At 39.4% G+C, this 19,543-nt stretch overlaps 1 protein-coding gene across 16 annotated transcripts in view; it reads left to right on the top strand.

Moving 5' to 3' along the window:
• MICAL3 (microtubule associated monooxygenase, calponin and LIM domain containing 3) overlaps window positions 1-19,543 on the top strand; it is a 154,423-nt gene that overhangs the window by 79,816 nt on the left and 55,064 nt on the right. For all 16 annotated transcript variants that reach the window (XM_021390217.1, XM_021390178.1, XM_021390170.1 and 13 more), the window contains 2 exons: window positions 2,494-2,573; window positions 3,687-3,774. In XM_021390217.1, the coding sequence (XP_021245892.1) occupies window positions 2,494-2,573; window positions 3,687-3,774 (168 nt within the window). The remainder of the gene's footprint in view (window positions 1-2,493; window positions 2,574-3,686; window positions 3,775-19,543) is intronic.

Genomic DNA, 19,543 nt, shown 5'->3' with positions numbered 1-19,543 from the left:
GAAGTGAGCACAACAGTAGAACTCTACATTTTAGATATAACGAAAGAGGAAGTTTGTAATCAAGGGCTATGATAATAGCTAATTGCAGACTAAGTTCTATTTTAGTGGGGAAAAATGGGGCATGGAAGTTGAGTAGGGGTGGATCAATGCTAGATGTATGGAGAAAGTGTTGAAGTAGTTACTGAAAGTTCTGTAATGACTTTTTTTTTCTGTATCTGATAGACTGAGGAGCAAGGAATATGATTACAAAATTTATTGATGACTCAGTTAACAGAGTCCAACATGCAAAGGATTAAGGGAAGCTTCAGATATACATAACAGGTCTGAGAAACCAGACAATATGACAGCAGATGAAACTCATTTTATCACCCAGAAAACGAGCATGCTGAAGAATATAATTTCATATTGCACATCACTTCTGAAGAGTAACATCCTTCAAAAGTGGCAGTATGTTTGTTGTATTTGTTGCCTGTTAACAGAAAATTCACATTTTCTGAAGAAGTGTCTTAGATAAAGCTTTATGTATATCAAGAAGTATAACTTTTACCTTCTTTCACATCTGCCATTTATCTTTACTCTGATCTCAATAAGAAAATACATACAAAATGATGTAAAACTAGTGAGATATTAGAATAACAGGAAAAAGTGCTCGAAATGATACTTTTCTGCACTCATCGAGTCAAAGATGAAGTAAAAATTGTAAGCTGTGTGCTACGGGATGAAACTCCAGAATACTCTCTGCACAATGCAAAGTTCTAAAATTAATAGATATCTGTGCGTTGCTGGGTTGAATCTTTTTGAAAATACTGATAACAGCCGTGGATACATCAGCTAGGCTTATGGGGCAAAAAGAACCAACATAATATTTCTGTTGAAGATGAATTATATAGCGACCTTCAGTAATGGACTTGCTGAATCACAAAGAATTGAGGAATCTCAGAATCATCAAACCAGGCACCCAGTAAGGAATAGAAAACCCATTATTACTTGTCCAGAATGACAGCGGACTTGACTTGTAAGTTTAAAGGGGCCAGTGATAATTTTGAAATCAACATGTAAAATCAGCAGCTTGATCAATTATCAAAGCTGGGATAAAGCAATTTTTGAGCACTGTTGTTATTTTGTGCATTCAGAAGTAATGTGGTGTCTGATTAAATGCTTAGCAATAACAAACTGAGCTCTTCTGTCTGTTGTATGTGCTGAAACAGTTTTTGCCACCAGACGTAGCGATTCCCTCTGCCAACAAACTTATGTATGCAGTTACGGCCAGATAGCTCGCAATGAAGCAAACACAAAGCTTGGAGTCTCAGCACACCTACAGCATTGATTCTGAAGTGACTGATTGTTACATGGTTAGCAATTTCATGTGTATGTATACCAAATATGACCAAATAGAAATATGTGTTATTCTATCTAGTCTAATCATTGTGAAAATGCAGTTCATGTTTCATTCTGGATTTGTTTTGAAAGAAAAGATAAAATACATGCACGTAGTTGCTATTCATCTAGCTCTTCCAGCTGAGAGTGTTCTGTAGTGTTCTACAGTCAGGGTCTGGTTCAAAGTCTGAGAATGTAAGGGCTTTGCTGTTGTTTCTCTTTTCAGACATTTCCTCTTGAAACGATTTGAGAAAGTCAATGTTAACAAATGTTTATTTAAGCAGACACTTCTCAAAAAATAGCATTTGCCACCTTTCTATCATGAAACAAATCATTAGAAAATACTGTGCTAATACCAGCTCAGAGAAACTGGGGGAAGCAGCAAAGGTCAGAGTATAGATTTGGAATGTGTTAGCAAAGTTGTAGGAATAGGATAGCAGAAGGGGATGCTGTGAGGTGCATACACTTAGCAGGGTATGGTAACAAAGGTACGTGGGAAGATAAACGTGCCATCAGTTTGCTCCTATTATTTTTATTTGCATTGGGGTATCCCTAGTTCTGCTTTGTCTTTCTGATTTGTTCAGATACTGGTGAACACCCATCTAGACTTCTAGGGTGTTACTAAAACATTAGTGTCACAACAAGTCTTACTTGTGAAAATGAATCGTTGCTTGATTGCCCTTTCTGCAAGTAACCACTGCATGTTTTCAGAGATGGTTCTCTGGGAGTTAATGCCCTCCTCTCCCTCTTTCCTCTGCTGGTTGCATTCATTCTTGCTTTTTCCAAAAGTGCTTCTGCCAGCTTTTCATGTGATGATTTCTTTGTTCCTCACACACTGCCGCATTGTTAGCATGTGATACCACACAAGCCTCACAGCTTTGCTTTGGTGTTTGATAGGATATTACGCTAAATGGCTGTCAGGCACCCAATGGAAGGGAAGCTAGCTAGGCGGGGGAGAGAGGAGGGCTGGAGTTAAAACTTCAGATAGTGCTTGTCTCTGTGCGTGCTGATTAAACTAGATGAAGGAAGGACAACGGGAAATAATGAGATGGACATTTATATTGCGTTAAGGTGCTGTGTTCTCATTGTCGACCATCATTCATGTTCTGTCTGCAGGTAAATTCTACTGTAAGCCCCACTACTGTTACCGACTCTCCGGTTATGCTCAAAGGAAGAGGCCAGCAGTGTCAGGAAAGGTAACTCATTCTTTTCATCTAGCATGTCGAGTTAATAGGTCTTGATTCTTAACACTGAAAGACTAAATATGCTTTTCTTTTTCTGAAGGTAGTAAAATTCAGAATGCATTAAATGGCTTTGCAGTGTCCTACAGTTCTATACATTTTCTTTAAAAGCTTGCAATTATCACTTCTCTTTTTGTGGTTCTTATTATAAAATAATGTACTGTTCCACTCAGAACAGTATTTTGATTTGTATTCTTGTTAAACTGAAATGCGTATTCAGTCCATGTGGAGACTAAATAACTTCTGTTGCTGGTTTTGCTTTTCCTTAAGATTAAACAAAGTATTTGCATTTCTTCTGAAACTTGAAGTTCCAACTCACTTGCATAGGCTATAAAGAAGACCTATTGTCTTTTCTGAATGCTTGCTGTCTGTTAGTGTGAACAGTGGGAAGAAAGGGTATCCCTTTTCCTATACTATTGTAATGGAAGCATTTGTGTTTTAAATACATGATCAAGACCTACTGTGTAATACAGAAAAGTGTCCCTGCTTTTGTCTTTACAGTCCAGACTTATTAGACTTAATTGGTCTTCTCAACGCACTTTTCAGTATTTTTGCATTCTCTATCTGAGCAAGCTCTGTGGTAGTCTCTTTGCATTCAAGTTCTGTTAAGATTGAAGGCTACAAACTGACCTTCCCCCTTAGATGATGTTTTCCTTTGTTGTGGTGGTGGTGATCTTTCTGCCTGTTTGTCAAGTTTTGTTAGTACAAGCTAAAGCTGTACACCTTCTTTTTGGAAGGATGAGGGATCCATCCCAAAATTTGTGCCATACTTACAGCCAAAAAGACCAAAAGTAAAACATGTTACGTATCCCAGATGAGCAGACTTCAGGGATACTACAGCTTTGACTTGGATATCCAGCTTGTTTTTCAGGGTTTTAAGCCATAAATTGAGAAGGAACATATTTGAGTCAGACCTTGCCTTTATGCAGTGATTAAGGGGTATCTTAATTGCAAGAGGGATGTCTTCCTAGTTCATTGTGTTCAGTACATACAACCTCATACGAAAAGAGTATTTTCTGGGTGCTTCCGATTTTAATATGGATTTAATTCACTTCCTCACTCTGACAGGACACCAAAGGACCTCTGCAGGACACCATGGCAAGTGATGGAAGTGGACGGGCAAATTCCATCTCCGCCTCAGCAGAGAGGGCCCCAGGTAGCTCCGCTTCCTTCTTTAGCAGGGTGGTGCAGTACTCTCTCGGCTTCTTTGACAGAGTTAGGGTGGCAAGCCAGCGACTGCAAAGCACAGTTTCCTGGATTGGGCATCAGGTAGCCCAGAACCCTTTGGACTCCTTTTTCATGTGTCAGCTGATGGCTTTTGGGGTTCCCTTTCTTTATGTCCAGTCAGAAATTCTTGTGCAGATCTTAGGGGAATTCTGTGGGCAGTCTGCTGACCATTAAGAATTACCGTGACCCAACTTTATAAGCTGTATAACTCGTGTGAATTGGGGTGCCGTGTGAATTTCGTTGTGTTATGTGAAGTTCTCAATATGTTATTTTGCATTGTGGCTTTGGGGCCTAGATGTTCTCATTTCTTTCAAGGACACTGTCTGAAATAGTTCCAGGAAAACACAGATCCTCAGTTAATGGTCTCCTCTGAGTGGACCCAGATAAAGAGGCTTTGTCTGTAATGTATGTACCTCACTGCTGACTCAAGTTACAAGTTCTTCTAATACACTGGAAAAATTCTCAAACTGGATTTCTGTGTTTGCCTGAAATCTGGGAGTGGTTTCTTATTCTCCCAAATTTCTGCTCGTTAATCTGGTACTTGAATGGGAAGATCCCATCACCTCTGGATTGTTTCTCCTTTGGAATTCTGGGTGTCTGTGACAGCTAATGGGATGGGATTCCTTCAACTTCTTGAATTTCGTGGTGCTGACAGGTCATGGTGCTTTTCCCTTACTGCCAGAATCTGTGCTGCTCCTGGCCATGGCTTTGGGAATGAGGTAGTGAACGTGTGTGTCTTACTGTGAAGTATTTTTGCCTATTAAATTAAAATTCTAACTCCTTCTAACATGGGAGAAGTGACTCTGCTACAAATGCTCGTTTGCCCAGCCCCTACATGCTCACTAAGTGATGTCAGAAAGAGATTTGATTCTAGTATTGGTTCTAGAACACTATGGAAAAACAAAATCAGTGCTTTTAGAGGGAGAACATACTTAGAGGAAAAATATAAAAAATGAGTCTCTTCACAGTGCTAATTGAGAAGAGACATTAAAGACATACAGGCAGATAAAAATCATGCTTATATTTGAGTTTACATATTATTCTTACAAGCATTTCTAAGATGGTAACTGAATGCAGTCAGACAGAAACCCATTCTTACTGTGTGTAGTTGACTCTTTAAGTGTAGTTATACTCACTGTTTCCTCTGTTAATGGCATGGAATTTCCATATGGCAAAATGGAGGAAAGAAAAAATGTAATGAAAAGTGACATGTCCAAAATGCCATGGACAGGTAGGATAATAACAGCGTTTTTTGTACTGTTGGCTAGATTTAACATCGCTTTCTCTAAACGTGTTTTTGGGTTTATGATATTTTTAATATAAAGCATATCTTTAAGATGTATGAAAAAGATATTTCTTGGAATTGTTAATTCACAGACTATGTCATAGGAAAAGTGGCTTATGGATTGAAGCTATTGGTGATGAGAAATGAAAGAAAGAGAGTTTAGCTGTGTATATCAATTAGTTTTTCAATACAGTTGCTGTCGATCCCCTTTCCTTGATTTAGTCCTTCCAACAGATCACATTTAATTATTTGCATTTCTAGATGAGCCTTCAGCAAACAGCATCTAAGTGATCACTAAGTTGGACAAATGTTAGGCCAGGTATTTCCATCTCTCTTTATGTAGTGGTGGCATAGTTGGCACCTGCGATGGCACAGTTACAAGAGCAGTAATATTTCTAGAGAAGAAAAATAGAACAGACACCATTTTATCAAACAGCAAAACTTGAAATCTAGGTCTCCGGTTTGCTGTGCCTAACTGTAGCATTGTTTTTAAATCTTTTGGAGCTTTAAAGCTTTGGCTCTTGTGCTGTGCGTAGTACATCATTAGGGCATACTCAGCTGGATGAAGCTAGTTCATCTTTGAGGCGGTGTAATACGTTGTATTGTTGTGTGTGCATGACTGAAGCACCTTTAATGGTTAAAGAGTTATCTTCTGCTTCTGTTATCTCCCCCTTTCGGCTAGAAAGCATCATTTGTAGCTGACATCTCATTTTCTTTATGAAGTGAGTTCTAAGTATATTTTAAAACTACCGGATTAACAAGGGTTAAGAAGCAAGAGGGAGGGGCTAAATGCAATATATTTTAAAAGCAAGCTGCAGTGTCATTAAGGCAGGCCAGTTCTCCATTAGTCAGTTTAACGGTCGTGTGCTGTAGGACCTGTCTTTAGCTCCAGTTCTTGCACAGTAGATCAGGAATGTGTTTACAGTTCTGTATGACTTGAAAAAAAAAGAAAAAAAAATCCCTCAGCTTTTGAATTACAAAGCTTCATGATACAGTGGAAGAATAAGATATTATTCTAAATAATCACAGGGAGTCTCTAAGATTACATCTTCATTTAACTACTGACTTTGAACTATGTGCGTTTATACTTTCTTGTAATTTATTAACTTCTCTATGTGAGAAACTATAGGCATTCTGCTTTCACTGAAGTATAGAAGAATACCTTAAGCAAAAAGCTCTCTGAACTGGAGATGGTTTCCAATGCTACACTTCACCCATTTGGTAGCCTTCACCACAAACAGGTTGTATATCTGAAAACTGTTAGGCCTCCTTTAAGGCAAGGGCCACCAACTGAAGTTTGGCAGTAGTAATTTCATACCTTGAGGTCTGAGCCAATCTTACTAGTGAGGCAGATGTTGGTGAGGAGTGTAAGTTGCCTCTGAAATGATTAAGAAAAAGAAGAGTGTAAAATGCATAGATTTGATTTTTGATGGCGTTGTAAAGATCGCTTAGAATGCAAGAGGAAGGTGTACAGCAGAAACATCAGTTAAGCACTGCACGAGACAAAAGCCCCCTGGTTTTAAGTTTTATACCCTTTAAGTTCAGTCCTGAATTAGCTTGTTCGGTGACAACTCTGATGACTTGTGCCAGCGCCACAGAACCCGAAACAAACGTAAATTTTCTAGGTTTCCCCCCTAGACTTGGTACCTCCTTTACTCTGCCACCGAATCTGTCCTCTTCTTTTTGTAGCCAGATTAATAATTAATATCTGTTCAAACACAAAATGACGCTCAGCATCTTTGGTCAGCTTAGGTACGGTTGGTCACAACAAGCACTTTCTTGTGATGTGGTACTAACCTGATGGGCATGCATTAACTTTGCTAAAGATGTCAGTCCCTCACTGGTTGTCTGTCCCTTGTATTGCAGTGACTGTTGTTGCAGGACACAACTTGTGATAAGCAAACTGAGTTTTTTTAGCAGTCTTCTAGAATCATCATTCTTATGAAAGTTTGCCTGGTTTGCCAGGGAGCCTGCGTGACATCTTATGTAGTGTCACAAGGGATGTTTTCAGGGGGTTATGTTCAAACTGGCTCCTGCAGTATTGATCACCTCTTGGGTGAGGAAGTGGCAGCAAGCTTTTGAGTGGTTGATGCCATTCTCTCCTGGAAGGGAAGTTGGGGAAAGCTGGTACTATGCTTTTGGTTCTGCTGAACTGTGGCATGCTTGTTGTAGATTCTGTAATCCTTCTCTGTACTCTGTCTGCCTCTTTCTATCTTCTGCGTTTGCCTTCGTGCCAAAACTGCTGCTATTGCTAAGGGAAAAAAAAAAACTTTACTTCTCAACTGTCTCTCCCTTTCATAATCTGTAACCACCGTGTCTTGGATTTTTTTGAATATTATTTACAGTACTTCATATGATTTTAATGTGCTTTTAATGTAAATGCTTTTTTTTCTGTTTGTTCTAAAGGTCTGTAAGAACACATTTTTAAACTTCAGCTCTTTCTTGACAGATGGACTTGGAACAGTCTTTACTCATATCAGGTTTATGATAATGCTCTTTGGGGCAACTTTAGGTGGTGATGTTTTCTTGTGTTTCCTATTCCAGGCTTGTGTTCTCACAGCAATACATTTCTGTCCCTATCAGCAGTAGGAATTTCATAAAGGAATGACCTGCTAGGGAAACTCATACTTCAAAGCACTCAGCAATAAAATGCAAGTCGTGAGATCTTTGCAGTAGTTACTTGACCTGCAGAAAACTTACAAAATCGATTGTAAGCCGTAGTGTGCAAAACTGAAAATTTCAATACGAAGTAGAGGCATTAGGTCTCCTGCTTTGCAATCGCGAAAGTATATCATGTATATGAGGCAGGTGCAATATGAGAAGTTAAAAATCCTCTGGATGTGCCTTAAACGTTTTCAGGGAGCAGTGTTATGAGCAAACCATTTATGGTAGACTCTTAAACATGCAATGTATTGTGTTAAATGAGCAAAGGTGGACTTCACATGAGAGTGCTCTTTTGCTGACTAGGTGATGTAGAAAAGGGTGGCTGCTTCCTCTGAATGCTATGCCCTTTAAAGTAAATTATCCGAGCCCCATTTTCAAAAGGATCGTAACTGCCTGTACAGTTTACACAAATCTTTATGAATGCATACAGTATTATTTGCACATACTTCTATGCCTAAGGAAGTACAAATACATTTTATATACATTTCCGTATATGAACTGGCTTCTTGTTCATTCATGTTGACCCTTTACAGTTCTACACACATTGAACGTGCCTTGTGAAAATATTTCAGCTCAAAGCAATACGGTTTACTTGTGCATATAAACGTATCTTCATGAAGGCTTCCACTTGGTCACTCCTTTTCATTATTATTCACATTTGTTTTCCATACTTATTTTAAATTGATGTGTTATAAACACTAAATTACAGACGATACACTAAGCTAATTCTGTGACATACTATCTGTGGTGCCTTCATTTTTATCCACTAAACTGCATTTACAAACACATCCATACACCTTCCCCTCCTCCTCTGGTCCAAAAAATAATTAAATAAAATTTAAAAAATGGATGTTTCAAGATGCACCACCAAAATGAGAGGAAAGATAGTTCCTCTTCTACCGTGCCTTGAAGTTTTCTTTTCTGTTTGGAGGCACGGTGGCGTTGTGTTCTGCAGGACAGGGCACATGGTAATGAACCCTTTCGCAGGGCCTCATTCAGCTCCAGAGAGATCTAATGCAAGATTTATTTTTCTGAGCTGGAAGATCTAAAATGTAAACTTAAGAACTAGACCCTGTATTTTTGGAAGCTGAGGAGAGTGTGTGGGTTGCATGATTAGGACCAAGGTTCAGTGCCCAGTGAATCATTGCTCAATAGCAAGCCAGGAAACTCTCTTAGGGGATGTGCTTGACTGTTCCCAGTCCATCATGTTCCTTGTCGGTGTTCTTATCAGGATTTGGGTGGCTTTGGTGTAAATGAAAAGAAAATATGAAGCCCAGAAAATTTGGAAAAGCAAAGGCGTGATTGCTAGTTTATTTGTTCTAAAGGGTTGAGATGCAGCTGACCTAATAGAGCTTCACTGAAAACCCTGAGAAGATGATCTGGGGACTGAGAAAGGATTTACAAAATAGTGATGTGGTTGGTTTGTGCTCATGGCTGGATCCTGCTAAGAACACTTCTTCTTGGGAGTAAAAGACCTCCCGCTTCCACCTTTCTCTCTAACTTTCAGACCTGTAGACTTGTTCCACTGAAATATTTGTTTATTGTTTGTATGTGTAATTTCTGAAGGGTGATATGAATTTTTCTGGGCACTTCTAAGAGTTTCATTAAATGTTTATGTGTCTTAGGAGAAGAACACTGTGTAAAGGTGTTGGATTTTTTTTAATTGCAGAATTAAATCATCTGTGGGTTGTTGTTTGTTGTTTTTTTTTGTTGTTCTTTTGAAAATTAGGATCTAAGAAATAACCGTTTTGAGGAGATTAAGTTTCCCTCAGAGAAATGGAGGGAGTTTGTATAAAGTAACCTTGGTGACAGCTGATATTCAAGTGAGACAATTAGTGCTCAGAAAGGCTTCATGTCTCCGTTGTATAGCTTCGTTGAAGATTTTTATTTATGCAGTTGTTTTTAACCTCTTTTTGTTTTGGGCGTGTGTCTCCTCAAATTATGTAAAACTTGGTTTTCTTGTTGCTGTGAAATCAAGACATTATTTGTTCAATTGTGTGAAATGTTCAAGGGAATAAATTCCAAACAACCTTCAGGTTTCTGAGTTTTTCTTTGTCATCCCCCTCCTCCTTCCGCTAGTTCCAGGTTAGGAATGCTGTGGGGGATAAATGTTTAGGGGAGAGTGGAATTAATAGATCTAGCAAGCTTGAATACTCTTCTAAAGATATTTTGGGGAGCTCCATGGCACGTGCAACTGCAAAGTACTACAGAGACTTCCAAGGGCAGTTCAGCTCCGGCAGACACAGGCTAAATTCAATGAATTAAATGTTAATTTTTTTTCTTTTGCTGCCACGCTGTGGTTTGCTCAATATACAGGGCATACACTGCCCAGACAGCATTACATATTTCTGTAGAAAAACTGTTAAGGACACCCATACTAAAATGTTCTACTGTTTTGCTGTAGATATGCTGTCAGTGTCGTGGCTTCCCTGATTTTTGTTGATCTGGGAGCTTGTTCAGTGTGCCTTACTACAAGCCAAAGTTCTCTGTAAACAGTGCAGTAAAACACATCTGTGAGGGGAGAGGAGGGAGAAGAAGAGCATGAGCAAGTGTAAGCCAACGCTGAGGAACAGGGAGGCATAGCCTTTGCATCTAGTGTGACAGGTAAGCTTTTTGGCAGGATTTGTTTCCTCTTGCTTGCACACCCACAGCTGTGATTATGGGATGTTAGAAATGATTGAAAGGCATAAAATGAGGAAACGTGGAGCCTTGTAGCCAAATCCAGTGTTTTACGTTCCATCTGGATGACTCCCTCCTCTCAGGACAGTGGCGTGAGGAGACTACCTCCATTCCTCAAAACCACTGATAGATTATTTTGTTATGTTCTCCCCATGACCAACATGTGGAGCTGTATCATAGTTCTGAGCTACATTTTCCTATTTTCAAAGGTATATCGGATGAGTCTACATTAGAGAATAATTCTGTCTTATCTCACCTGCTTTCTCATACTCCGTACTGCACCACTGGCAACTGAGAGCTTGTTAACAGCAGATGTCCTCTGAGCATCTAATTGTGAAACATATAACTGGGTTGATTTGGTCTCAGTAGTTATGTTTAAATGGTAGATTGTAGAACTACAACATGAAACCAATTCTGCTACACCTAAGATCTTCTTCTTTGGAGGAAAGTAATCACTTTATGTCTTTGAAACTGCCTTTTTTTTTTTTGTTACTGTGATCAGCAGTCCTGATTTTGAAACTAAAGTGGGCCTTCAGTTCTGAGAAGGAGCTATCTGTGTTCAGTGTAAAACTTTGTGCTGGTGTGTGACTTAGAAACATCATTTTGATGATGTACCTCTAGAACAGCCTCCACAGTTCTGTATCAGGAAAACCGTTGCCTTCACAGGTACATATATGTTCTTCTGAAGTCAATTTTGATTCACAAATCAAAAAAAAAAAAAGGAGGTGTATTTCCTGAGTTCATCTTGATCTGCAGTGGATCAGACTTTCTTGCTGTACCAATACAGGATACATGATTTTCTGCTAAAAATTGAAGAAACAAGTATTCGTGTAATGGAGTGCTCCCAGCCACTCTCACCTCATGGCATTGTGAAGTCTCCACAGCTCTCTCTTGCTTTCTGTTTCTGTCCCTGTGGTTCTCCTCTAGTCTGATGACTTCTTGTGTTCTCTTACTAATGCCTAAGGGAAGAATTGAGCTCTGGATCCTGCCCCAGAAAAGGACCGCAGGCAGGGAACTCCTTCCATGACCCTGCCACTCAAAAGTCACTTTGTGTTAAAGACACCCTAGTTTTGTTTGTGTAACAAAATTTAACCTTTTTCAGGCATTTTTCTCTTCACCACCACCCTTCCTCCTCCCTCCCATTCCAACCTAAGATTTACCTGAAAATTATTTACTCTTGAGGAAACTTTGTCCTGTAAGTTGTAGACTTAATTTCTTCATCTCACAAGGTAGAAGATCACATAGATCTTTTCCTATAATTTTCTGTAACAGTCATGAGAACACATGAGGTACTTTGAAAATAATATAACGAGTCAATACATGTCCATCTCTACACCAATTAAAACAATGCAGTAATGATTTAACCATCTGCTTGCAGACAGCATGAAATACTAAGATATGCAGTTTGTATTGTATCTTCAAATACAAAAGGAAAACAAGAGGAGGAAAAAAAATTAAAAACGCAAACAAAAAAGAAACAACTCAAAACAACAACAAAAACCAAGTGGAAAATATTTGAAGAGAAGGAATGGATACCACAGAGTCAACAATGAACCTATTCTGCTGCTTCTATGAAGTATATTTATGGAAGAAGGTGGAGTAGAAGTTCTGAGCTGATCATGGGGATGGAGAGCTTAGCTTAGGCTTTCCAAAGAAAACAGGGCAGATGATCTTTAAGGATGAGATGGCACTTCGGTGCTTTGTTTAGTTACTTACGTCTTCTCTCAAAAATGTATGTTTAGTCTGACATTTCTCGTGTTTGCTGTCATCCTAGAAGCCTGTGTTTTCTTTCTTTGGAAAATTTCATAACTCTCCTTTATGCTGTTACAGAAGTTTATCTAATTGCCCTGGGGGTAGTAGTGTTCAAAAATAGGACTTTTTCTACCCAGGAGATGTTTTAGATACTTTCAGGCTTTGGTAACTCGGTGATTCAAAACATCAGAACTGATGTGTAAGTTATCTTTAATCAGATATGTGTCTTTTGGAATCTGTCCTAGATCTTGAATACACCTAGATATACCTATAAAACAGAATTTTCTTAGGTTGAGAAAAGTTCCCAGTAAGGTATGAAGCTCTGGATTGCTTGGAACATTCAGTTGCTTTGTAAGTTAAAAACGAGTATGTGGGACAAATGCAGACATTAAGAAATGAGAGAACAGATGCTGATGTTTTTTGGAGAGTATAGAACTTCTACTTAGGACAAGTATTCCCCAGTATTACATTTTCCTGTAACCACAAGCTTCAGATTTCAGTCTGTTCCATTTGCAGCACTTCATCTTCTTGGGGAAAAAAAAAAAAAAAAGAAATGAGAACGTGGTTATTATCTAAATATATCCTGAGATCCGGTAGTTATGAAAATCTGCAATAATTTGCAACAGAAGAGAGAGGTTAGCTCAGTAGTTGAAAGAAGATATCCATTTGGAAGCTATCTTTTGAAAGTGATCACAGTTTGAATGGGAAACTGGAAACAGTAGGTATTCCAGACGTTTTTATTATATATGATAAGATTTCTAGTTCTTGGTTATTTGTTCTTTAATGATGAAAACATTTTCCAGGCTCCAGGCTGGGATTGGAAGAGCAGATTTAAAAAAAAAAAAAAAAAAGAAACCAGGCACGACTTGCATTGATAGATTCCTCCAGTGCTGTTAGGTGGAAGTGTCCTTGGTTGAGTGTTGTGTTATGTGCACGCTGGGAGCCACCATATCTGATGCCTCCTGCTGAGATGAGGGATTCCGGAAGGCCGCTAGGAATGAGTGTTGAGAGATGGATGCCATGATGAATGAGCTCTCTGAAGTCTCCTGTAGTAGAGAACGTAGCTGTCTTTCTTAACATAAAAGTGGTTACCATTTGGCTTAGTTTTGGATTATCAAGTCTTAAGTGTTAATTTCTGAAGAACTTTACGGTACAAAGAGCATATTTCACTTTAAAAAGAGGGAAAAGTCAGAGCCAAAGTCAAGGTGATTTTGGCATGCAGTGTGGCCTTTCTCTCCTTTTCTCCCAGCCAGTTCCTGGGTGTGCCTCATCCCAGGTGGCCCTTTGAGGTAACATGCCTTTAATAGCTTCCAGGTCAAAATTTACACCTGCAAAGTGATGTTATCTTTAGCCAGATTATCCTTTAGGGCTCTTCAGCCTTCCCACACTCAGCTTCTTTCAGGAAATAGAAACAAGGCCAGGCAAGAAATGATAGAGCTGATCAAAACTCTTGGAGAGAGCTCAGACATCCTAGATGTTACTAACAAAATGGAAAATGATAGGTAATATCTCACTGCCTTACCAGCATTCCTGGATAATGGACGCTCTGATAATTAACCAATTAGAAAAAAGATATCTGTGGTACTGGTAACTTATTTGAGCAGAAGTAAAAAATTAAATTGTGCAAATGATAAGATTCTGTGCCAGAAGAGATGCGTTAAGAAGAATGAAGCTTATAGGGTTCACCAGGACTCAGATTAGGTGACCTAATAACCTCCTTTCCCCTGTTTCTTTTCTCCACCCACTGTCTGCAACACTGGACTCTTTCCAGGAGTCCAGAAATACATTCCTGGATTGTTCTATACCCCTGCTGTAGTGAAGACAGCTTTTCTGTATTGACCTATCTCCTGAGCTGTTAACTTTCATTACGTAATAGCAGAGCTTCATGCATCTGCATATGAAAAACACCAACGTATTTCTCAGGCATAACTTGATAATATTAAAGTTGTGGATGAATTTTGACTTGCTTTCAAGTCACACGTGTGAAGTAAAGTTGACCTTGAAATAAAACTGATCGATTATACTCCCTTCTGCTGGCTGCTACTAGAAATGAAGAAAGGAAAGATTGATCAAATCCACAGCTGTTTTGTTCCTGCTCTGCCACTGTTGTAGGAAACAACATTTTGTCAGCGTCTGTTTTGACAGCTCTAAAAGCCTATTTTAATCACACTGTGGGAGCACGGGGAAAATACTGCAGCCTCAGTAAGATAGATCTTGTTCCGTAGTCAGTCCAGTTCACTTTTATAATTATGAAGAGAATGGGCTCCCGCGTTTTCTGTCACTATGTGAGATATGAAGAACTTAATTGTAGATGGAGGTTGTGGAATGTGTGGAGGAGGGCTTCCGTCTTCATGTTTGTTTCTAGAGTATCTGTTTCAGAATTCCTTGAATATTTTATCTGATAGTTTTTCCTGTACATGATAGTGGTTTCAGGGTGCTGGGTCTTTGCTAACTGTCTGTTGGATACTTCTGCATTAGAGGATATTTAAATCAAACAGCTTTTTTTCTGTGCACCTTTATCTCCCTATTTCTCTGTTTAGTTCCCAAGTTTGCTGTGAAGAACTGCTTTAGTGACAGTCTGGGGACTGAGATTTGAAGCGGTAGCAGAGGTCCCAGGCACGTTTTTTTAGAAAGTTTAGTTACTTATTATTTATTATTAAGATCGGTGCATGTGCATTACAGATGAATTTCAGTAGGGTCGTCTTCAGGTTTGAGCTCCTTTTGAGTCCTGTGCATGACCACTGGATAATTTGCTTGTGAATTAAGGATCAAGATGGAAATGCAGACATCAGAAAAGTTAAGATTTGGTGTCTTCCCAATATAGCTGAGTATTTGACACTCCCTGAGGGCTTGGGAAAACCCTTGGAGGCTGAGAGAAAGATGAGGCATTTTATCAAAAAAGCATTGACAGTTGATGACTGTTATGTATTTATGTTCAAACAGATATGTTCTTGTCTCCATTTGCTCAGGTGTATTATCACCCTTTCTGTCTCTGAGGATGTGCTTATCAAATTTCAGGGGATGCTACCAGGCAATGTGCAGTTCTGCACTATGCAAAGTGAGGCTATGTGAACAAGCAGTGACAAGAATTCCCCAATCCTGCTGGGCTCTTATCACTGGTTTTCTAGAGACTTCTCTTAGAAATTAAATTTTAAAGAATGTGTGTATCTAGATTTAAAAACCTGAAACTTCTTCCTAATTCTCAACAATTACATTTCACATACTCCTGCAGGTCAGTTTGGAGTTGCCAGCGGCATATTTAGTGCATCTCATGCTGTGCAGTACCAAAATTCTTAGCAGTGGCTAGATACTAATTTCGTACGGGATTAAAGAAAGGATTTCTGGCTACATCTCTCAAAAGAAATCAGTTGCACTTAATTAAATGAGATGTCTTAATTGACTTACCGTTTCCGTATGTGCAGCATCCAACAGCATGCCTCAGTGCTAAGCGTTCTGTTTTAGAGCACACTGTGCCGAGCTATGTGAGCATCTCATAGGAGGTGCCTTTGCTCAACGTGCTCACGTAAACTAGATAATCACGATGCTTGATATCTGGTGTATTTTAGCCCCTTTCTTATTTCAAAGTCTTTTGTCTTGACTTACAGTGAAGCTGAGAGGAAAGAGTTGGAGTTGGGCATTCTGGATCCTGTTTCTGGCACTGCCACTAATCTGTTGTGCGACTGACTTGCTGGTATTTAATCTCTGTGTCTGGACTTGTGCGATGCCTATATGGTACTTATCTACTTCCAAAATAGGTTTGCTTTAATGCGCTAAGACTTGTAACACATTCTGAGGCCCTGAGATGAGAAGTGGAGCTGAAGTACAAAGAGGCAGTTAATGGAATAGAAGAGGGCTAGGGTGAAACTTCTGGGAAGAAACTGAAACTCATTTGCGTTCTCCTATATACCTCATTGATAGTGTTTGTTGAACTGCAAGCAAACTTCAGAAACCTTACCCTCAAAGATATTTCTTATGAATTAATGGCAATGGAATCTGAAAACATACAGCATTTCTGACTCAGTGTTCACTGCATTTCTTTGAACTGCCACAGGAGAGTTCCCATTTCCATCTCTGTGTTTTGTTGCATGTGATATGCAGTTGTATCCGTAGAAGTTGTTTTATCTGACATAGTTGTGTTCTCAAACAACTCTGTGGTGATAAAAGTAATTGAGGAGTTTGGAAAAGGGGATTGAGTACAAACAGATAGTATTTCAGATTATAAGAGCACAAGATGTGTGAAGTCCAGAATGAAGATTTTTCTGAGAAATGTATTAATTCATTCCCTCTGTTCTATGTGTTTCTCGGTAGATTCTTTTGAGTTGCTGCTGCTCCCCAAGGCTCCATCTGAGCCTGTGCAAAATGCTAGCTCCATACTTGACATTTACGTAGAGAGCTTGCAGTCTCGCCAGATTTGACTAAGAAAAGGAAGTGCAAAGGTACTGCATGATTCATGAACAATAAATTGGAGGAAAATAACACAGAGAAATGAATTGGGCAAAGGCAGGTAGTTTCCCTTTGGGGAAAAAGCCGTTGTTCTCAGATCCCCGTTTTTGTACTATGTGTGTTTGTCTTATGTCAGGGAGTAACGCTGGCAAGATTTCATCTGGTTCACTATTTCATCTGTAGCTTTTATAGGACAAAGAACTACTGAGGAAAAACAGAGATGGGATCCCCTCCCAAAAGGAGATTCTTGAACCTTCCAATAGTCTCCAAACCTGATGAAATCAGGTCAGAGAAAAGGACGCACTCAGGCAGTCCAGGAGCAGTTTGGTGTAGGAATGTTATCTCTGATGGTACGATTTTCTGTACAGGAGGCAGGCTGTGTCAGGGCTGAGATAAATAAAGGACTCTGGCAGCTTTCACGCAACAGCAACAGCTAAGCGGCCTGTCCTGTTAGGAAAAACAGTTCCCTTTGGATGATCTATGTAACATTCATGGGCCATTGCTCTTCCAAAATAAAGATTTGGATTTTAAAATGTATCCTATTTTGGATGTTGTTTGTGAGTTTTCAGCTGATCTGTTGGTTGCATCAGAAGCTGCCCTTGGCTTTCAGGTATCTCCTATCCCTGGCCAGTAACGCAGCGTTTTTCTGGCACATGCAGCTTCATCAGCCCCTTTTCTCTCAATTGTGACCAGTTTGAGCCATTTGGCTCTGGGCCCTGATCCACTGATAAGGTGGAATGTCAGATAACGAATGATGAATGTATTCTGCAGCTATTTCCCACTGGCAGGCTACAAACTAGTCTGGGAGTACAACGTGACGTTTGAGAGAAGCCTTTCTCCTCTGGAGCAAGTCTTAGAATCATACAATCTCAGAATCATTAAGGTTGGAAAAGACTTCTAAGATCATCTAGTCCAACCGTCCACCTACCACCAGTATTGCCCACTAAATCGTGTCTCTTAGTACAACATCTGTCTTTTCCTTAAACACCTCCTGGGATGGTACTCCACCACCTCCCTGGGCCACTCACTCCCACACCCCACCAGTCTTTCTGAGAAGAAATTCTTCCCAATATCCAACCCAAACCTCCCCTGGTGCAACTTGAGGCCATTCCCTCTTGTCCTATCCTTGCTTCATTGGATGCAAAAATCAGTTGTGCTCAGCTTGGGCAGGTCCAGCACTGAACTGCAATGGTTTAGGAATGAGCCATACTTTTGGCAGTCCTCACACATCTTGGCTGCTGACCCCACAGTAAGGAACGGACTGTTCCCATGCATACAGCACCATATATGTTTGGAAGAAGTGAGGGTAGGACAGCTTCAAATTTCCTTGTGCCAATTTAATTTTCTTTTGTAGCTTCAAATGAATTGATATGAACTATATAGCATTATGTGGACAAATTGTTCATCTTCGTGCCATGTTAAGTATACCTATATCTCTCACTTACCTTCATCCCTTAGGTAGGTTTGTGAACTGTAATGCTTTTCCTTTTGGTAGCTGATTGCTTCATGGTACAGACAGGTGGCTGTCAGCATTTCTCCTATTAACACTGGGTATCAATGACAGAGGGTTTGCAGCTAGTCAGATAAGCCTTTATGGCACCTTTTAGAAACAAAACCAAGTCTTGTACACAAAGCGTGTCTATATAGACCAATCTTTTAGAAATCCCTTGCTGAAGCTAGTAATCAATTGAGTTTCTGGATTATGTTGCCCACCATAGAGCTATCTTATGTACAGAGTAAAGTGAGTGTTATCAATCCTGCATCTGAACTGGGTGGTGGTATAAATGAATTTGAAAGTTGCTGGGGGTTTTCTTTTTCCTTCTTTGGGATTTTGTGGCAGAGAGCACTTGTCAAGCTTACAGGACATCCTGGTTTGAGTACATTCTTTTGCCTTAAAGTGTAGGTAGATTTTTCCTTTTTTTCCATCTTTCCATTTTTTTCAAACATAGTTTTATCGATTGATTTGCTCATACTTACACTTTGTACTGTGAGGTAATTGGTTTGATGCTCTTTGAACAATTTATACTGGTACTGAGAATTCATGATTAGAAGGTTGGTGGTCCTTTGTTTTTATTGAACAACATGCCCAGAAGATTAAATACTGCAATGCAATGCATATAAAGAGATATCATCTTGATTTTCAGGCCTCTTTCACCTCAGAGTTATTACTGCTAGTCTTTCTCCCCAACCCGGATACTGTAGCAATGAAACGAGCATCTCTTTTTTTTTTTTTGTATTCTATTCACATAGTTTAATTATATGGAAATGATTTTTTAATATTTCTTTCTTTTTTCCAACTTTAAAAAGACTGACAAGAAAAAAGGCTTAAGACTGTTAGAAAATCAGAGGAGTGAGATAATGTCAGATGGTGAAAAAGTTCTCTTTTTTGTTTTGATCCTTTCTTATACTGCGGCAGCTATGTTAGGGCATGCATTGGAAGAGAACAAGTTAAAGACAGCTTGTGAAAGGATATTCCTACAGAAGCAGCTGAGCCTAGTTGAGTGCTCTGTTGTGCATAAAGAGTTCCAATTAGGAGAACTCTCTTTTTTTGCTGATTTTGTGAATTCTTTAGTTGTTTTCTCTCACCTTGATGCTCTTCCATTACCCAGAGTCCTTGGTTTTCCCCTGTCAGCCAGAACTGGCAGAGCAGTATTCCGGGTCATTTCTCCCGTTACTATGAACTCAGGGCTGGGGAATGTAACACAGATTATAAAAATAGATTTGGCTGAGGTGGTATCACCATCTAGAGAGAATGAAATGAAGCATGAATCCCAGCTGAGAAGACAGATCAGTTCCATGAAACTTTGAAAGCACTAATACAACATAAGGCTTAGCAGCAGGAAATGATGGAGACCGCAGTCTCCCTGGAAACGGA

This window comes from Numida meleagris, chromosome 1 (genome assembly GCF_002078875.1).
Source record: "Numida meleagris isolate 19003 breed g44 Domestic line chromosome 1, NumMel1.0, whole genome shotgun sequence".
In the NCBI taxonomy this organism is placed as follows: Eukaryota; Metazoa; Chordata; class Aves; order Galliformes; family Numididae; genus Numida; species Numida meleagris.
The sequence above is the reverse complement of the archived record's forward strand: the minus strand, read 5'-3'. Positions and strand labels throughout refer to the sequence as shown.